At 47.3% G+C, this 21,561-nt stretch overlaps 1 protein-coding gene across 6 annotated transcripts in view; it reads right to left on the reverse strand.

Moving 5' to 3' along the window:
- Window positions 1–21,561, reverse strand: part of HECTD4 (HECT domain E3 ubiquitin protein ligase 4) — a 541,903-nt gene that overhangs the window by 6,942 nt on the left and 513,400 nt on the right. For all 6 annotated transcript variants that reach the window (XM_029571656.1, XM_029571654.1, XM_029571657.1 and 3 more), the window contains one exon: window positions 14,343–14,538. In XM_029571656.1, the coding sequence (XP_029427516.1) occupies window positions 14,343–14,538 (196 nt within the window). The remainder of the gene's footprint in view (window positions 1–14,342; window positions 14,539–21,561) is intronic.

Raw genomic sequence — 21,561 nt, forward strand, 5'->3', positions numbered from 1 at the left:
ATGCCCTCAACCTAGCACTATATTTGTCCATTTTTGCTATACATTTATACAATATTATACATATTTATTAATTGATACAGCTGAAATGTAAATATTCTTTGTTCAGTTTCCTCCCCACTCCAGATCCTAGTTATTTTTCCTTGTTTTTTGTAACTTTCTCACATCCTAAATATCGTTATAATATTTTTTAAGTTTCATACTATTTTTGAAGTTGAATTGGGAATGTTGATTACTATGTTACTCTCTGCCTTTACTCATATTGTTAATTGTAAAACGGGTTGATGTGATTCCTATCATGAAACTCGGTATAATAAAAATAATAAATAAATAAATAAAACTATAGGTAGTCCCAGGACCCTGGAGCCTTCACCTTTAGAATCTTGCAGGCTTGATTCTGGCATATCCACTTCCATTCCACTGTGAAAAATACTTTGCCTTCTTGAACCTTGCAACAAACCCCAAGGTATTTCAAGTCTTTGGAAGGCCAACGCTTGCTCTGTGAAAAACCTGATTCTGCAGTAGTTGAATATTCCTGGAGGTGAAGACTTGACTTTCTTCTTCTAAGAATGTTCTGATAAACAGATGCATCATATCATCTCACATGTGTGTCCAAGCCCATGCGCCTAGTCCGCTCATCCACTGGGCACCCAAACTGGACGCACAAGATGTACATCCAGAAGGAAGAATACCCAAACTGGAGCACAGACAAGAACGGACGCCCACATGAACACGCAAGCTCGTGCCAATGGTCTACAGCAAAAAGCGAGCAAAACTACCCACAGCCTACCAAGCGCCAAAGTGGGAAAACATGGGAGCAGGGCCTAGCCGAATGACTGCTCAACTCGCCGAGCCTGCACTCACTCACTCAATCTCATAGAACTTCCCAGAGAAATGAGCAGGACAAACAAACACAGAGGTATCGGACCATACTCCTGCTGTCTTCCTTTCGCTTTTTTTTTTTAAAGAAAACTTTTACCTGAGCTCAGCCCTCCCGGCTATGGGAGGAGAGGGCTAATGCCTTCACCGCTGAGCCTCTCTCGGCCTGCAACCGCTAATTGGAATTTAGATCCATGCTAGTCAAGGCTACCAGACTGAAGGCACTCTACTGAGGGAGGGATCACACAGTCAGGAGGCAAGAGGTGCTACATAGATAGCTCATCTTTTCAATACCTCCTTTCCAACTTTTTTTTTTTTTACTCACAGGCAATACCCTGAAGGGAAATGCATGTCCACCATCTGCTGGAGACAGAGAATATTGGTGGGTGATGTCAGGGTGGAACTATATAACCGTGACATCAGCCTTTGCTCAGTCTCCATCTGTTGGCAGAGGTGCATAACCCACTCGTTGGGACTGACATCCCCAAATGCTAAGGAATTGCACACTTCATGACTGCAGCAACTGTGGCATCCATCTTAGGCCATACCAACTGTTCTAGAGCTTCATCCAGAATATGGATAAAGCATCATTACATCCCTGCCAATCATCAGTCCAGCTCCTGGAGTCTCCCACCCTGGTGAAACCAGGGCTTCAACAGAGCAGAGAAAGCAAAATGTTGCTTACCTGTAACAGGTGTTCTCACAGGTCAGCAGGATGTTAGTCCTCACATATGGGTGACATCACAGGATAGAGCCCAATCACAGAACACTTTTGTCAAAGTTTCTAGAACTTTGAATGGCACCTACTGGGCATGCCCAGGATGGCATTAACCCTGCAACCAGCAGGGTTCCCCCTTCAGTCTTGTTTGAAAGCTAAAGTAAGTGCCAAAAATAAAAATAAGAAAACTATAACAAACCCAACACCGCGGGGTGGCAGGCGGGTTTTGTGAGGACTACCATCCTGCTGACCTGTGAGAACACCTGTTTCAGGTAAGCAACATTTTGCTTTCTCATAGGTCAAGCAGGATGGTAGTCCTCACATATGGGTGAGGACCGAGCTGAGGATGTCTGAATATGCATCAAATATACCCAAAGTCGTGCAACAGGCACAACAACTGGGGTGGAATTCGGTAGAGGGCATCCTGAACCCTAACGGGCAGGCGGAAGGGTGTTGGTACATCAAGTTGCAAAAAGGTTGCGCAAGACAGATTGGTCAAAGATGGAATCTTGTCTTCCAGCCTTGTCTAGACAATAATGGGCTGTAAAGGTATGGAGAGAACTCCAGGTAACAGCCCTACAAATATCAGGAAGCGGCACCAAGTGAAGGTGCGCTATTGAAGTTGACATGGTCCTGACCGAGTGTGCTTTAACACGGTCCTGAAGTGGAATGCCTGCTTGCTGATAGCAAAAAGAAATGCAGTCCACTAGCCAGGAGGAGAGAGTCTGCTTACCCACAGGTTGACCCAATCTGATGAAAGCAAAGGAAACAAACAATCGAGTACTTTGCCTGTGGGCAGCTGTACGGTCTAGGTAGAATGCTAGAGCCCGTTTGCAGTCGAGGGTATGCAGCGCCTGCTCCCCTGGATTGGAATGGGGCCTGGGTAATGTGAAACTCCGATACTACCTTAGGCAAGAACTTAGGGTGAGTGCGGAGTACCGCTCGGTCCTGCAGAAGTTTAGTGTAAGGCAGATAGGAAACAAGGGCCTGTAACTCACTAACTCTGCGAGCAGATGTTATTGCCAAAAGGAATAACACTTTCCATGTGCGAAAGTGAAGATGACAGGATTGGAGAGGCTCGAAAGGTGGTTTCATGAGCCGACCCAAAACCAGATTGAGGTCCCAAGAAGAGGCCGGAGGACGCAGTGGAGGCTTGAGGTGAAGCAAGCCTTTCAGAAAACATGTTATGAGGGGCTGTACCGAAATAGGAACGTCCCCGACACCTTTATGGAAGGCAGCCACCGCACTGACATGCATTCTGATGGAGGAAGTTTTTAGACCTGATTCTGACAAGTGCCAGATAGTCTAGAAACTTTGTGGTGGAACAGGTAAAGGGATCAAGAGACTGAGAAGAACACCATGATTTAAACCTGTTCCATTTGTAAAGATAAGATTTTCTCGTGGAAGGCTTCCGTGAAGCAATCAGGACACGGGAAACTGGCTCCGAAAGGTTGAGAGGCTGTAGGATTAACCTTTCAACATCCAGGCCGTCAGGGATAAAGGCCTGAAGATTGGGGTGGCATAGGCACCCGTTGTTCTGCGTGATCAGAAGCGGGTCCTTCCCCAGGGGAATTTGCCTGCAAATGGAGAGGTCCTGAAGAATCGGAAACCACACGAAGTGGCAAGTGAGGTGCTATCAGGATCAGGCTTCCCCTGTCCTGACATAGCTTCATGAGAGTCTTCGAGAGAAGTGGAGGGAATGCATATAGGAGACAGGCGTCCCATGAGAGGGAGAACGCATCTCTTGGCTGTGAGTGTTGGCTACGAGTGAGAGAGCAATAGTTCTCCCTTTGCGGTTTTGAGGTAATGCAAAGAGGTCTATGTGAGGGTAACCCCCAACGTTGGAATATCGAGTCCGCTACTGTGGGGTTGAGAGAAAGGTGCGACTCAGCTTGTCTGCCAACACATTGTCCACTCCCGGCTAGTAGGTGGCCCTGAGGTACATCGAGTGGGAGAGGGCCTCCGCCCATATCTGCGCAGCCTCCTGACACAGGCGGCGGGAGCCTGTTCCTCCTTGTTTGTTGATGTACCACATGGCCACCTGGTTGTCAGTTTGAATCAGGATGACCTGGTTGGAGAGGCGATCCTGAAGTACTCTGAGAATGTATCTGATTGCTCGTAGCTCCAGGAAATTGATCTGGTGTTTGGCTTCCTCTGGAGACTAAGACCCTTGAGTTTGTAAGTTGGCAACGTGTGCTCCCCAACCGATGTTGGAGGCAACTGTTGTAAAGGTTATTTGAGGGTCTGGAGCTTGAAAAGGCAGGCCTTGAAGGAGTTTGGCCTGATTCCTCCACCAAGCTAGAGATAGACGAAATGGGTTGGTTATGTGGACAACAGCTGATAGTGGTTGAGATGACTGAATCCACTGTGACCTTAGAGTCCACTGTAGGATCCTCATGGCGAGACGAGCCATGGGAGTGACGTGTACTGAGGACGCCATGTGTCCTAGCAAGACCATAAAGTGACGTGCAGTGGAGCACTATCGAAACTGCAGCTGATGGGCAAGAGAGGAGATGAGAGCTCGTTCTCGAGAAAGAAATGCCTTTGCCTTGAGGGTGTCCAAGTCTGCTCCTATGAATGACAGAGTTTGCGATGGGACCAAGCTGGACTTTGGATAATTGATGAGAAACCCCAGAGAGATCAGGGTGTGCAAGGTGAGACGCAGGGACGTCAAAACAGCTTGCTGTGTGGGAGCCCTGATCAACCAATCGTCGAGATAGGGGTAGACGTGGACACCTTGAGTTCTGAGGAATGCTGCTACTACAACGAGGCACTTGGTGAAGACTCGTGGAGCACAGGCTAGGCCGATTGGTAGCACTCAATATTGATAGTTCTTTGGGCCTACGAGAAATCGCAGAAATCTGCAATGAGACGAATTTATTGCGATATGTGTGTAAGCGTCCTGGAGGTCTAGAGAGCAGAGCCAGTCTCCCCTTTGTAGAAGGGGGAGGAGGGAACCCAAGATCACCATCTTGAACATTTCTCTTTGGAAGAACTGGTTTAAAGCCCGAAGATCTAGTATCGGGTGTACGCCACCTGACTTTTTTGGGATTAGAAAATACCGAGAGTAGAATCCGAGGCCCTGTTGGGAGTAGGGCACTGGTTCTATCACTCTGGACCAGAAGAGGAGGGAAATCTCCTGTTCCAGGAGCGGTGAATGGTCTGATGTTCCCTACGTCAGTCGAGGTGGGGAGTCTGGTGGAACAGCAAGAAAGTTGAGATGATAACCTTGAGTTATTATGGTGAGCACCCACTGGTCTGTGGTGATTGCCAGATGTGGCTGAATCAGGCTAAAGTGGCACAATCGGCCTCCCACTGGTACATGCTTTAGTGGAGTCTGAATGCTGCTCTCTAGAAAAAAGTCAAAAACCAGATGCTGGACCTGGTTGAGGAGTTGTTTGTGGCTTTTGCCTGCAAGGTTGCCTGGACTGGCCTTTCTGATAAAAGGCTTAGTAGAGCAACCTTTGGACGGAGGAGGATAAGATTTCCTTTGGCAGAAAAAGGATTTCTTGGGCTCCTTTCTGAATGTTTGCTTAGCAGGATATTCAGAATGTAGCAAGGAGAGTTGGCGAAGAGTCTCATGGTGATCCTTGAGTTGCGCCACTGTCTTTTGTATTTGCTCACCAAAAAGATTATCTCCAGTGCAAGGCAAATCAGATAGTCTATCCTGGACCTCAGGCCGTAGGTCGGATGACTTTAGCCAGGCCCATCGCCTTGCAGAAATGGCTGTTGCTGAAACCCTGGAAGCGGTGTCAAAAACGTCATAGGCAGATCTTATCTCATGCTTGCCCACTTCTAAACCCTTTTGAGCTAGGGCGTGTAATTGGTCTTGAGACTGTTGAGGTAGGGACTCAGCAAAGTCCTGTATTTGTTTAAAGAGGACCCTGTTGTACTTGGTCATATAAAGTTGATAAGAGGTGATGCGGGATATAAGCATAGCCCCTTGAAAGATACGACGACCTATAGCATCAAGGAATTTTTGTTCCTTTCCTGGAGGATAGGAAGAATGAGGCTTGGATCTTCAGGCTTTCTTTTGGGCTGACTCAACCACTGAATGGCGGAAGGAACGGTGTTTCTCCTTCGTCTGCTGATGAAAGAGGAATCGGAGAGGAAGACACCGGGTCCATTGGAGTCATCGGATCCCTCGGAGGAAAAGCAGCGATCAGCGCTTCCATTCTCGTGAGTAACTGTGCTAGCACTACTGGAATGGGATCGGCTACCGGTTCAAGCATCGGTACCGGTATCGGCGTCGATGGAACCCTGAAGCCTTGCATCGCTTTGCTGATGGCCTCCTGAATCATCTGATCCAGTACCTCCCAGAAACCTGGAGCATGGAGCCCCGATGCTGGAAGAGGAGGAGGCGTTGCCACAGGGACCACAGTTGGAGGTGGAATCGCGGCTCCTATCACTGGTCCCGGTGAAGGTTGCCTCGGTGACTCTGAACCAGATAGGGACGGTGCCTTTTCTGGACGGGCTTTCTTCGATGGCAGTTCAGACGATGACAATGTCGAGGCCTTGCCTGCGTCGACGGTCTGAGACCTGTGATGTCGATGCTTTTCTCGACGGTTACCTCTGTCCTTTTCATGAGGGGGAACAGAGAGTGTCGATGGCCATGGAGTCGTCGATGCTGGTGAGACACCGTCTGGTGCCCGATGATGGTGCGACGTAGACGGTGTCGGTTCAGACGTCGATGCTATGGACGGCGTTGGGGTTTTTGACCAAAAGAGAAGTTCCATTTTCTCCATTCTAGCCTTGCGACCTTTACGTGTCATAAGGGCACATTTGGTGCAAGTAAGGACATCATGCTCGCTACCTAGACACATTACATATACCTGGTGAGGGTCAGTAATGGACATTGTGCGGGTGCAGTCCGGGCATCGACGGAACCCCGATGCCATGGCCTGTGAAAAAATTTAGCCGTGGTGCGGTCGACGGCCAGTAGGCCATGAAGGCCAAACTCAACGGGAATCGACCGGAATCGGGTAAAAAAAAACTTACCGGACCACCGCGGACGTAAAAATGAAAGCGGGGGACCCCTGTGGGATAGAAAGTTGTATAGTAATTCCGTGAGGAAAATTCCTGTCAGGAATCTCTGTGGAGCTCCTTAAGTCGCGTGGCTACTGCTGCACGGAAAAAAGACGACTGAAGAGGGACCCCTGCTGGTTGCAGGGTTAGTGCCATCCTGGGCATGCCCAGTAGGTGCCAGTCACAGTTCTAGAAAATTTGACAAAAGTGTACCGTGATTGGGCTCCATCCTGTGATGTCACCCATATGTGAGGACTACCATCCTGCTTGACCTGTGAGAAAGGAATAAATCTCAGCAGAACTTCTAAGACCCTGCAAAATGGGACCCAATCCTTTTGCACTGGGTCCGCCTTTTTTTCCCCCCAAATACCTGGACCCTCCCAAGGGAAATTTCTTATGCTCTGAGGGGCCTTAGCTGGATCAATTTCCAAAAGAATTCCTTCAAGGAATCCAGAAATGTCTTCTTTTATTTATTTTTTTTGTATTATTCCTCAGTTCCTACTGAGCTTGTCTCTTCTCGATCCTGACCCAACCTGGGTCATTTGGGTCAAGTAGGAATCAGCCCTGCTACTAGGACAGCTTCTACTGGGCTAAAATTGCATGCATCAGTTTCCTACTGAATTAAAAATTTCAGCAATATCCAGATTACAGATGCCAGCAATAACCTGAATCGTAGTAAGCCAGGCTGAATAAGTCTTCGAAACCAGGACTTACCCATGCCTTTTCAGTAGCATCACTGTAGTTGTTCCAGGAGATAGCACCCAAAGGCTTGTCTGGCTATCTAAATTCTAACCAGCAGGAGAAACAGACAAAATGGCTCCCATCCAACAAAATGCCTGAATTACAATAGCAAAGATAGATGCTGGTAAGTCAGCTTCTTCCCTGGGGGGAGGGGTTCCCCAAACAACTTTCTACACCCCCAGTGCAGAAACAGCAGAGGCCCAATGCGACAATCCTTTCTTGCTGACCTCCTCAGACAGGCCCTTTTTTCCTGTGCCCAGAGGACACCACAACAATGTAGGACCATGCTGCTTGCAGTTCTCCTCAAGCAGAGCCCTTATTTCCCGCACCCAATGGGAGCTGCCACAATACAGGAGCCATGCAACTGAAGTGAAATAACCTGCCTCACCCGCTGCCAAACATGGGTCTCCAATTTGCCCCTGCACACTTCTTACCAGCAATGTCCTCTCTGCTTTTCTCTCTCCACTTCAATAATAGCTGATTATTTATTTATTTATTTATTTAACTTTAGCAATCTAAAGGAATACAAGAAAAAGGGTATACTTTCCTGAGGAAGACTGTTGATCCAGCTATGGAGAGAAGGGAGAGAGGGAACCAGCACCATTGGCTTGCAGACATTCCACCCAATAAGTGGGAGCAAACAGTGCAAAGGGTTACCAACCCCCACCCCCCCTTTTCTGCCCTACTCCACTAGGAGAATAGCCCACAAAGCACCGAGCCACCCCTGGGAGCAATCTGTCCACCATAAGTCTGACTGCAGGATTTGGCATCTCTATCATCTGCTGGAGTCAGAGAAATACTGTGTCTGTAGGTGGCATAGTAAATCTTTTGTTCTCTGTTTCCATCTGCTGATAAAAGAAAATTATTCCTTACCTGCTAATTTTCGTTCCTGTAGTACTCCGGATCAGTCCAGACCGTGGGTTATGCCTCCCTTCCAGCAGATGGAGACAGAGAAAAACTTGCAGGGTGCCCTCTGATAACCAGTCGCACCCCCTGCGTCCCTTCAGTATTAAGAATATCAAAGCAAGAACAACCGATGAATGGATCAAAACAGACTCCAAAATTGCGGAGCAACTATATACAGAATTGAAATTACTTGTAGACAAAGTAACCCAAAGGATCGAGAAACTTTGCATGTTCAGTGTTGCAACTTCGAGCTGGCTAACCATATTTCCATACCGGACTGGAGAACCCTGGGTGGGCATCTGGACTGATCCGGAATACTACAGGAACGAAAATTAGCAGGTAAGGAATAATTTTCTTTTCCCTGTACGTATCCGGATCAGTCCAGACCGTGGGATGTACCAAAGCTTCCCTAAACAGGGTTGGCCCCGGATAGCTCTGCTCGAATAACTTGGTTGCCAAACGAGCCCAGACCGGGAGGTTGCAAGTTCAAACGATGTCGATACGCGAACGTGTGTAATGATTTCCACGTTGCTGCTCTGCATATCTCCTGAGACGATACCGCTTGGCTTTCCACCCAGGAAGTCCCTTGTGAACGAAGTGAATGTGCTTTCACTCCAACCGGAGGATGCTTGCCAGCGCCAATGTATGCCGACGATATTGCTTCTTTTACCCAACGAGCGATAGTGGTCTTCGAGGCCTTGCTTCCTCGTTTGGGACCGCTCCAAAGAACAAACAGATGGTCCGACAGACGGAAGTCATTGGTGACCTCTAGGTAACGTACAAGAATGCGTTTAACATCCAGTTGCCGGAGCTCTCTGGACTCGGCCTCCGGGAAAGCTGGTAGCTCCACCGACTGATTCAGATGGAAAGCTGACACCACTTTTGGGAGAAAAGATGGCACCGTGGACAAAGTCACCCCTGAATCCGTGAAACGGAGGTACGGCTCTCTGCAGGATAGAGCTTGGAGTTTCGAGATCCTGCGGACCAAAGAGATAGCCACGAGAAAGACAGTCTTTAAGGTTAAATTCTTGAGGGTAGCCGTCCGCATGGGCTCAAAAGGAGGGTCACACAGAGCTCGAAGAACTAGATTGAGATTCCATGAAGGACACAGGCTTTGAATGGGCGGTCTCAGGTGCTTCATCCCTCTCAAGAATTGCACCAAGTCTGGATGTGAGGCCAGGGGAGCCCCGTCACGACGTCCGACAAGGGACCTGAGGGCCGCAACTTGCACCCATAGAGAATTATACGCCAACCCCATTCTGAGGCCCTTCTGTGAGGATTTGCGCCACGGAAGCGCGACGAGGAATAACCGCCTCCTCAGCACACCAGGTATCAAAAACCTTCCACACCCGGACATAAGCAAGCGAGGTGGTCATTTTTCTGGCCCGAAGGAGGGTAGAGATTACTGCTTCTGGATAACCTCGTCTTCTCAGTTGCCGCCTCTCAAAAGCCAGGCCGCAAGACAAAAGCGATCTACCTGGTCAAAAAATATGGGACCCTGATGAAGAAGGTGCTGAAGGTGATCCAGATGGACTGGACCGTCCACCGCGAGGTTGATGAGATCTGCAAACCATGGGCGTCGTGGCCACTCCGGCGCTACCAGGATCACTGCGCCACGATGGGCCTCTACCTGTCGTAGTACCTTCCCTATGAAAGGCCAGGAGGGAAACACGTACCACAGGATGTCGGGAGGCCAAGGAAGAACCAGAGCATCCACCCCTTCCACTCCGTGTCCTCTCTGCGGCTGAAGAAGCGCGGGGCCTTCGCATTTCATTGAGTCGCCATTAAATTGAGATGTAGAGTTCCCCATCTGCGGACAAGCAGCGTTATTGCTTCTTCTGATAGTTCCCACTCTCCGGGATCTCTGCGTTGATGGCTTAAGAAGTCCGCCTGAACGTTGTCCACTCCGGCGATGTGAGACGCCGCCAGGCGGGATAGGTACTGCTCCGCCCAGCTTATGAGCTTGTCCATCTCCCAAGAGACGTGACGACTCCTTGTCCCCCCTTGACGATTGATATACGCCACCGTGGTGGCGTTGTCGGGCAGGATCCGCACCGCCCTGTTTTGCACCATTGGGAAAAATCTTTTCAACGCTAGACGAACCGTCCTGGTTTCTAGGCGTTTGATCGGCCATTTTGCCTGCTCTGTAGTCCATAGCCCCTGGGTTGACTGAGACTGGCACACAGCCCCCCATCCAGCAAAGCTGGCATCCGTGGTCACGACCACCCATTGTGGCATCTCCAAGTCCACCCCCTGAAGCAAATGAGTGAGATCAAGCCACCACTCCAGGCTGTTCGAGGCAAAATCCAGAAGAGGCAAGGGGGCTTGAAATTCCTGAGACACCAGCTTCTATCTGGAAAGTAATGCCCGTTGCAGCGGGCGCATATGCGCAAACGCCCAGGGCACTAAGTCAATAGAGGACGCCATTGAACCCAGGTAATCCCACGCCGTGGGAATTGCTAGGCCACGGAGGCGTTGTACCTGGGATATGAGATTGAATGCCCGGTCCTGTTGCAGAAAGACCCGGCCCAGGCGGGTATCGAAACGTGCCCCCAGGAAATCCAGCATCTGCGAGGGGACAAGGCAGCTCTTGGCAAAATTCACCACCCAGCCGAGAGAGCTGAGGAGGGTCAACACCCTGTTGACCGACTGGCAACAGAGATCCCAGGGCTTCGCCCGGATGAGCCAGTCATCCAGGTAGGGATGGACCAAGATTCCCTCCCTCGGAGTGCCACTGCTACCACCACCATCACTTTGGTGAAGGTCCGGGGAGCGGTCGCCAGTCCAAATGGTAGAGCTTGAAACTGAAAATGCGGTCCCAGGATCTTGAACTGCTGATGTTCCCAGTGGATGGGGATGTGGAGATAAGCCTCTGTAAGATCCAATGATGCCAGGAATTCCCTTCCACGAACCGCTGCGATGACGGAACGCAGAGTTTCCATTCGAAAGTGGAGCACCCTGAGAGCTTTGTTGACAGTCTTGAGGTCCAGAATCGGATGGAAAGCATTGTCCTTTTTGGGAACCACGAAGTAAACGGAATAATGGCCTGACCATGTTCCTCTGGAGGGACTGGTAGTATAGCCCCGAGATCGAGGAGCCTGTCGAGGGTCTGATGCACAATCTGTTGCTTCTGTAGTGTTCCACAAGGCAAGAAGAGGAACCTGTCTCTTAGGAGTCGAGCAAATTCTAAAACGTAACCGTGTTTTAGAATATCCAGGACCCATTGATCCAAAGTGATCTTGACCCACTCCTCATAAAACAGGGAGAGGCGTTCCCCTCCCCCCCCTCCTGGGAACCGGGGAGCAGGTCGGTGACCCTTCATTGGGCAGACTTTGAAGAGGGGCTCTGAGAGGAGCCCTCCCGGGAAGGTCTGCGTCCCCGAAAGGTCTGAGACCAAGCTTGGGACCTTGAGGATGGAGGCCTTCTGGGACACTGGTCTTGATTGCCGAAATCACCTCTGTCCGCGAAATCGATTTCTTGAAGTGTTGAAAGATCGGGAAGTCCTTGGTCGATCCTCAGGGAGCTTATGCACCTTATTCTCTCCCAGGGACTTGATGATCTGGTCCAAATCCTCGCCAAACAGAAACTTGCCTTTAAAGGGGAGAGAACCCAATCTAGACTTGGAAGAAGAGTCCGCTGACCAATTCCGAAGCCACAGTAGGCACAGAGCTGAGATTATGGAAACCATTGAACGTGCTAGGACTCGCAAGAGATCATACAGCGCGTCTGCTCCATAGGCTATCACCGCCTCAAGGCGCTCTGCTTGTTGGGCTTCGTCTGGTGGGAGGTTCTGAGCACCAAGCAGCTGTTGGACCCATTTCAAACCTGCCCTCTGCATGAGGGAACTGCACACTGCCGCCTGGACTCCCAAGGCGGACACCTCAAAGACCCGTTTAAGGTAGACTTCCAACTTGTGATCCTGAAGGTCTTTTAAGGCGGCTCCACCAGTGACTGGTATGGTAGTCCTCTTTGTGACCACCGTCACCGAAGAATCCACCTTTGGCACTTTAAGGAGCTCCAGGACATCCTCCGGGAGAGGATAGAACTTGTCCATGGCTCTCCCAACTCGTAGACCGGACTCCGGGGCATCCCATTCCTTGAATAACAGCTGTAGGAGCCTTGGATATAGAGGAAAGGTCTTCGCTGGTGGATGCAACACTGCTAGTACCAAATCTCCCTTACAAGCTCCGGAAACGTCTCCCGAAGGATCCGGAGACGCCTCAATATCCAACTCGGAAAGGACATGGGGGATAAGGTGCTCCAGCTCCTCCCTCTGAAAGAGGCGCAAAACTTGGGGATCATCCCCTTCCAGCTGTGCGTTTGAAGCGGGATCCTCTTGATCCTGATCTGGATCCACCGTGGAGAAATCCTGTGGGCCAGAGTGGGATACTACCTGGACTCGGGAAGTCCCCTGGGGGGCTCCAACATCCACCAGACTCACCTTAGGGGGAGAGGGAGCCAGAGGAGAGCTATCCTGGTGACGCATGTGTGCCAAATATGCATTGTGCATAAGAAGCACGAAATCCCTAGTAAAAGCTAGTGGGGGAGGGGGTCCAGAGGGAGGCGCAGCCGGAATGGGCCCTGGGACTACTCCCACCACAGGGGGGGGGGGTGTCCTCCGGAGTCAATACAGGAGGAGCAGGAAAAGAATCCCCATGCGGGCTGCTATTTAGCTGCGAACCAGCAGCATGTTCCGAATTCAAAATGGCCACTGTTCCCACACTCAGCGGGAACGGGGCCGACTCCCCTGACAGGCGATGTGTCCGCGAACGTGAGGCCTGCCAATAAGCCGCCCTCGAGTGGCCCTCCCCACTGGGGAGGCACCGAGAGCGAATCCCTTCGCGGGAGAGCCGCATCCTGGGCTCCCTGCAGGTGGAGTGCGGCATGGGGTCGAGCAATGAGGCAGGCTCGCGATCGCACTCCCCCGAAACCTGGCAGGAGCAGGTAAGACGGGCTTCCCTCCGCTCCTAAGCACGAGCCGCAACCGCCTGTAAAGAAACTAACAGGAACAGGTTGAGGAAAGCCGCGTCTCAGCCAGCACTGCCCTGAGGCAAAAACTTCTCCGGGCAGCCGGTTGCAGTGCAGGGGGAGAGGCAGGACCATCAGCTTACTCCCCCACAAGCCAGGACTCTGGCTAGCAACACCTACCTGAACTTTAAAAAAAAAAACCAGGAGGAGCTGCAAACTTTCTTAGAATTATTAATATGGCCCAATAGACCAGGAAGAGGGTAGGGAAACAAACTTCCCTCAAAATACTTTACAAATTTCTATTTGTTTTTTTTTTTTATTATAAATGATCTATTCAAAGGGATAAGGAAATATGAGGGAAAAATAGGGATCCAAACCCTTCCCCAAAAATTTCAACCCCTAAATTTAAATGGTTATTAAAGCGGGACCACAGGTTCTGCCTTCTTTCATCTGCTGGAGACAGAAGAATACTGAAGGGACGCAGGGGGTGCGACTGGTTATCAGAGGGTGCCCTGCAAGTTTTTCTCTGTCTCCATCTGCTGGAAGGGAGGCATAACCCACAGTCTGGACTGATCCGGATACATACAGGGAAGGGAGAAAATTCTATCTGTCTGAACTGATCTGGTGATGAGAAGGAACAGAAAATATCCTGTAGTAGCCTATTAGTTTTCATCTTCTCCTTTAGATTTCTAGTTCAGTTAATTCTACTCTGTAACTACTCTGAGTTTCCCCCCACCACTTTTTTAAACCCCTCCTGTTTAGCTCAGCCAACACAGTGACAGAGAGGTACAAAGTGCAGGTCCCTCTAGAACCCAAGTGCATCCTCAGGCTAGTCGTAGGTAACAGTTATGTGATGGCTGGGATCCCACCTCCCAGGGCTAAGAATGTTGCCTCTGCAGTATCCCCAACCAATGCAAGAAGACAAGTCTCCTGCATGCTACTACTGAGCCATTGGCCCCAATAGAAAATCTCTTTCAGAGGACAACAAAAAGTTCAGCCAAGTCAGTTTTAAAGATCATCCCTCTTCTGATCCTTTATCATCAGCTTTACCACAATTATAATTAGTATATATACTTTTAAAAGTTAATTTCAGGACAAACATACACACCTTTAAAAACTCCAGGTTAATGTAAGGCAGGCCGCAGGTCCTCAATTCCATTTCTAAGGGTGTCAAGGTTGTTAAGAGCTGAAGGGGTATGATTGAACTTAATCCAGCTCGCACTGCGGTCATGCAGTCTTGGTTCTGCAGTTCACGCAGTCTTAGATTCTGGATTGCAGCTGCATATAAATCTTTATTCTCCCATCTGATTATGACACACAACAAAAGCAAAGCAAAAAAAAATCAATGAATCTCTTTGTAAGCACATTTCTTTAATAACTCATTACAAGATTCTTAGCAAGTTGCAACATCTTTTAAAAGGCCAATAAAACAGATGACATAGCATATGTGCTTTTAAGATCACTCAGGTCTTTTCTTCAGACGTCATCTGTAGAGGTGGCCTGCGAGGTCCTGACAGTTCGTGCACTGCAACATATATATTTGCTCTTTAAAAAGGAATCACAACTTAAGATCCAGTTTTCTTCACGAAAAATATGTCTGCCACACCAGGGGTGGGCAATTCTGGTCGAGGGCTGCAAACCGGTTGGATTTTCAGGATAACCCTAATGAATATGCATGGCAGCGATTTGCATACAACTGAGGCAGTATGCATGCAAATCTCTTCAACGCATATTTATTAGGGATATCCTGAAAACCTGACCGGTTTGCCCTCGAGGACTGGAATTGTCCATCCCTGTACTACAAGACTGCTGCACTACAAGACTGTTACTTTTGCTGAGGATGTATATAGAGGATAGGCCATAAGGATTCAGAGTTTTCACCCAGACACAGACTAGTTTGAAGGCCACAGGCTAACCTCTGCATGAATTCCTGTTTACTGTCTTGCACTCTGAAATGTTTACGAACAGGCAAGAGTTTGTTTGTTTGGTTATTCCACTAAGTCTATGATGAGAAAACTAGCAATTAACTTATACTAAAGCCTGAGAGAGAAAGTGAAACCCACACAGCTGTGTCTGAAATCTGATAAGAACTCAGAGGGAGGGAACGCCACTGCTTTCACAAGTATTTGTAATGTATAAGGAGAGACAGCGAGAAAGAGAGGGGAGAGAGAGCCCTGGACGTGATGGTATGGTTGATCCTTTGGAAATGTAAGCTTTTAATGTCTATGTAGCAATTATTATCTACCATGACTTCCATTCGATCTGATTTTATTTGTTCTATACTCCTATTGCTCAAATAAACTTACTTTCTTAGCTGGAACTGTGATGTACTGAATCAAAGATTGTATGTGATTATTTGTGTAGGGGATAAGCTCCTGGGTTCAAGCCCCCAGGTATAATCCCAGTAATTGTGTTTATATGGGATAAGCTCCTCAGATAGCCCCAGTGTAAATCTCAGTGAGATAAGCCCCACCCCAGGTCAGAGCCCCTGGGCAGGATATCAGTGTGCATAGTCTGAACCTGTAACAAAGACCCACCTAAATACTAAAAGCTACATTTCCAGTTCATTTACTGAATCAGTGAAAGACCTCGGATCAGTCCAGACTCCTGGGTTTTGCCTCCCTGCCAGCAGATGGAGACAGAGAAGAAAAGTTTTATGGACACTGCTACTTAACCAGGAAAGGAACTGGATGGAGGTAGATGTGAGCCTGGAGTAGACAGAGCACAGTGCAAAGAAGAACCCTCCCTAATTCAGTGTCTTCTCCTCTCTGCTCCCCCCACTCTCCTCCTGTCTGCAGGGAACAGAAAAGGAGGTGGGGGACTGGAGAAGACAGCAGAACAAAGAAGAATTTGGTTTTTATTTGCATATTTCTTATTCTGTATTCTATGTGTGTGATGGCGGTGAAGTATTCTGCTAGCAAGTAGGTACTGTGTAGGGATCTGTAGTAAGCCAGTTTGAGGTGTATTGGTGTTTTAGGCCCAGGTGGAATATTTGCAGCATTGCCTTTTCATGCAGGGTTGTTGCTGCTTGAGTTCTGATAATGCTGTGTTGCTGTGGCAGGTTTGCTATATAGTTTGAGTGACTTTTTGCAGGGTTTTGTGTTATTTAACAAAGTACCTGGTAATGGAGGGACTGAAGTGACAACACAATTTGAATATTTTTCTTTTGATGAGTAGTAAAAACATTTCAGTCAGCCAGTCAGCCAACCATTTCAGAGATTACATTCAACCAATATAGTATGAATATCTTTTAATTGATACATTTAGGTATTTCTTGGGATTTCTTTTGTAGTCTATTTCCAAAACTCATGAACACATATTCATCAGAATGTGACATGATTTCTAAAACATATATTTTGCAAAATGAGAAAAGGAAAATTAGTTTCTTACCTGATAATTTTCGTTCCTGTACTACCACGGATTAGTCCAGTGGTTTTACCCCCCCTCTAGCAGATGGAGACAGTTGTTTTTAAAACAAAGCTCCGCCTTATATAGGAGTGTGCCACATACAGTCTGGCAGTATACGTAATGTCAAAGCATGATGGCTCCCTTAAGATACCAAATATGTACACTAATTCTTAAACTAGAAAAATGACAACAGGGTCACTGAACCCGTCTAAGATCTGAACCTGTAGAACCACTCGAGGATAATCAAACCAATTTTCTGCAGAAAAAAACACGAGCAGACTCTCCCCCACGATTATGACTCTGCTCGGGCGGGATTCTGGACTGATTCGTGGTACTACAGGAACAAAAATTATCAGGTAAGAAACTAATTTTCCTTTCCCTGTACGTACCCGGATCAGTCCAGACTGCTGGGATGTACCATAGCTGATCTTACTGGGGATGGGATCCAGAGAGGCCCGCTCCAAGCACGCCTTCTCCAAATCCTCTCAATTCCTCAGCCTGCACGTCCAACCGGTAATGCCGCGCGAAAGTATGCAGCGACTTCCACGTAGCTGCCCTACAGACCTCCTGTGGGGAAACCAAGTGACACTCCGCCAAGGAAGCAGACAGTCACTCAGCAGTGCATGGTTTGGAGAAATGTATCCTTGAAGGATACTAATGAAACAGGAGAGTTAGGGCTGTTTCATATTGTCTGTATGCCAATGTCAGAAGTCTAAGAAGTAAGATGGGAGAGTTAGAGTGTATAGCAGCAAATGATGAGATTGACATTATTGGCATCACAGAAACTTGGTGGAAGGAGGATAACCAATGGGACAGTGCTATATCAGGGTACAAATTATATCGAAATGATAGGGAGGATCAACTTGGTGGGGGTGTGGCACTTTATGTCCGGGAGGGTATAGAGTCCAACAGGATAAAGATCATACAAGAGTCTAAATGCTCAGTAGAATCTATATGCGTAGAAATACCAACTTGTGTTGGGTAAGAGTATAGTGATAGGAGTATACTACCGTCCACCTGGACAAAATGGACAGACAGATGATGAAATGCTAAGAGAAATCAGGGAAGCTAACCAATTTTGCACTGCAATAATAATGAGAGATTTCAATTACCCCAATATTGACTGGGTAAATGTAACATCAGGACTTGCTAGAGACAAAGTTCCTGGATGTAATAAATGACTGCTTCATGGAGCAATTGGTTCAGGAACCAACAAGAGAGGGAGCTATTTTAGATTTAATTCTTAGTGGAACACAGGATTTGGTAAGAGAGGTGGTGGGGCCACTTGGCAACAGTGATCATAACATGATCAAATTTAAACTAATAACTGGAAGGGGGACAATAAGTAAATCTGCAGCTCTAACACTAAACTTTCAAAAGGGAAATTTTGATAAAATGAGGAAAGTAGTTAGAAAAAAAATGAAAGGTGCAGCTGCAAAGGTTAAGTGTTCAACGGGCATTGACATTGTTTAAAAATACAATCTTAGAGGCCCAGTCCTTATGTATTCCACACATTAAGAAAGGTGGAAGGAAGGCAAAACGATTACCGTCATGGTTAAAAGGTGAGGTGAAAGAGGCTATTTTAGCCAAAAAAAATCCTTCAAAAATTGGAAGAAGGATCCATCTGAAGAAAATAGGATAAAACATAAGCATTGTCAAGTTAAGTGTAAAACATTGATAAGACAGGCAAAGAAAGAATTTGAAAATGTTGGCCATAGAGGCAAAAACTCATAATAAAAACTTTAAAAAATATATCCGAAGCAAGAAACCTGTGAGGGAGTCGGTTGGACCAATAGATGACCGAGGGGTTAAAGAGGCTCTTAGGGAAGATAAGGCCATTGCAGAAAGACTAAATGAATTCTTTGCTTCCGTGTTTACTAATGAGGATGTTGGGGAGATACCAGTTCTGAAGATGGTTTTCAGGGGTGATGAGTCAGACGAACTGAACGAAATCACTGTGAACCTGGAAGATGTAGTAGGCCTGATTGACAAATTAAAGAGTAGCAAGTCACCTGGACCAGATGGTATGCATCCTAGAGTACTGAAGGAACTAAAAAATGAAATTTCTGATCTATTAGTTAAAATTTGTAACCTATCATTAAAATCATCCATTGTACCTGAAGACTGGAGGGTGGCCAATGTAACACCAATATTTAAAAAAGGTTCCAGGGGCGATCCGGGTAACTATAGACCAGTGAGCCTGACTTCAGTGCTGGGAAAAATAGTGGAAACTATTCTCAAGATCAAAATCGTAGAGCATATGGAAAGACATGGTTTAATGGAACACAGTCAACATGGATTTACCCAAGGGAAGTCTTGTCTAACAAATCTGCTTCATTTTTTGAAGGGGTTAATAAACATGTGGATAAAGGTGAACCGGTAGATGTCGAGTATTTGGATTTTCAGAAGGTGTTTGACAAAGTCCCTCATGAAAGGCTTCTAAGAAAACTAAAAAATCATGGGATAGAAGGCGATGTCCTTTCATGGATTACAAACTGGTTAAAAGAAAGGAACAGAGAGTAGGATTAAATGGTCAATTTTCTCAGTGGAAAAGGGTAAACAGTGGAGTGCCTCAGGGATCTGTTCTTGGACCCGTGCTTTTCAATATATATATAAATGATCTGGAAAGGAATAAGATGAGTGAGGTTATCAAATTTGCGGATGATACAAAATTATTCAGAGTAGTTAAATCACAAGCAGATTGCGATATATTACAGGAGGATCTTGCAAGACTGGAAGATTGGGCATCCAAATGGCAGATGAAATTTAATGTGGACAAGTGCAAGGTGTTGCATATAAGGAAAAATAACCCTTGCTGTAGTTACACGATGTTAGGTTCCATATTAGGGGCTACCACCCAGGAAAAAGATCTAGGCATCATAGTGGATAATACTTTAAAATCGTCGGCTCAGTGTGCTGCAGCAGTCAAAAAAGCAAACAGAATGTTAGGAATTATTAGGAAGGGAATGGTTATTAAAACGGAAAATGTCATAATGCCTCTATATTGCTCCATGGTGAGACCGCACCTTGAATACTATGTACAATTCTGGTTGCCGCATCTCAAAAAAGATATGGTTGCGATGGAGAAGGTACAGAGAAGGGCAACCAAAATGATAAAGCGGATGGAACAGCTCCCCTATGAGGAAAGGCTGAAGAGGTTAGGGCTGTTCAGCTTGGAGAAGAGACGGCTAAGGGGGGATTTGATAGAGGTGTTTAAAATCATGAGAGGTCTAGAACGGGTAAATGTGAATCGGTTATTTACACTTTCTAATAATAGAAGGACTAGGGGGCATTCCATGAAGTTAGCAAGTAGCACATTTAAGACTAATCGGAGAAAATTCTTTTTCACTCAACGCACAATAAAGCTCTGGAATTTGTTGCCAGAGGATGTGGTTAGTGCAGTTAGTACAGCTGGGTTCAAAAAAGGTTTATTTATTTATTTATTTATTTATTTAATTAATTTATACTTTTTATATACTGACTTTCATGATACAATCATATCAAATTGGTTTACATGGAACGGGGATTAACAGTAACGAGATGCAAAAGTTACAATGAACAGGGGAAATGAAACTAGGAAGGAGAAGTAACCAGAGGTAGAGATATCACTCGATAACTATAACAAAGTAAAAGTACAAGATAGTACAAGATAGTGTGCCCTAAACAGTCGGGTTTAGTATGTGATCTGTGGCATTGTTGATGCCGGCCTAGGTTGGGTGGAAGGCTCGTTGGAACAACCAAGTTTTAAGTTTTTTCCTGAAAGTCAACAGACAAGGTTCCTGTCTGAGATCAGGAGGGATGGCATTCCAAATGGCTGGTCCTGCTTTCGAGAAGGCCCATTCTCTGGTGGTTGTCAGGTGGATAGATTTGGAAGAAGGGACGTGCAAGGAGCCTTTGTAGGCTTCCCTAATAGGTCTTGAAGAGGTGTGGAGTTTGAAAGGGAGCTGCAGGTCGATGGGGAGCTGGTGGTGAATGGTGGTAAGGGATTTGTGAAGGATTCTGTAGCTTATTGGAAGCCAATGTAGATCTTTGAGGATGGGCGTGATATGTTCTCTTCTGTTGGTGTTCGTCAGGATTCTAGCGGCCACGTTTTGGAGCATCTGAAGCGGTTTACTTATGGAATAGCCACTGCTATTAATTGCATCAATAGCATGGGATCTTCTTAGTGTTTGGGTAATTGCCAGGTTCTTGTGGCCTGGTTTGGCCTCTGTTGGAAACAGAATGCTGGGCTTGATGGACCCTTGGTCTGACCCAGCATGGCACTTTCTTATGTTCTTAAGTTTGTATAAGAGAAAGGTAGGGCTGCCTCATGGCTCACAGGCCCTGTGTTGATTTTAAGTTTCTTCATCTATTGCTGCTGTCACTGCAGAAAGATATACATCATTGCAGCTTGAGGAGCATAGGAAGCATGAGAGACAGAAAGAGAGAGAGGGGAGGGGGGTCACTGCTTTGCCACGGGTAAAGAGGAGCCAAAAAGTGACTGATGCTGTGCAGCAGATTAGGGTGCAAAAAGAGAGAGGGGGCTCCTGCTGGGCAGACTGGTGAAAGAGAGGGGACGCCGGCTGCTGGGCAGGAGTGGGTCGGGGAGAGGAGAATCTCACTGCTGGGCTTGAGGTGGATAAGGGTGAAAGGGGGATGGCAAGACAAACAGTGGGGGTGGAGAAAGAGGAAGTCCTAGGGCAAGTGGTAGGAGGCATGCAAGGCAAGGAGTGGGGGAAGAAAGAAGAGGGCTCAGGATACAGAGTAGATTAGGGATGGAGGACAAAGTGTGGGGAAGAAACAGTAGGATTCAGGGCACAGAGTGGGGGAGAGAAAGAGAGAGGAGTATAGGGGAAGGAGGGTAAGAGAAAGACTGTTGGACATGGGGTAGGGAAGAGAGAGAAGGATGCTGAGTAGGAGAGGGGAGAGAGAAATTGGGG

This window comes from Rhinatrema bivittatum, chromosome 11 (genome assembly GCF_901001135.1).
Source record: "Rhinatrema bivittatum chromosome 11, aRhiBiv1.1, whole genome shotgun sequence".
Classification (NCBI taxonomy): Eukaryota; Metazoa; Chordata; class Amphibia; order Gymnophiona; family Rhinatrematidae; genus Rhinatrema; species Rhinatrema bivittatum.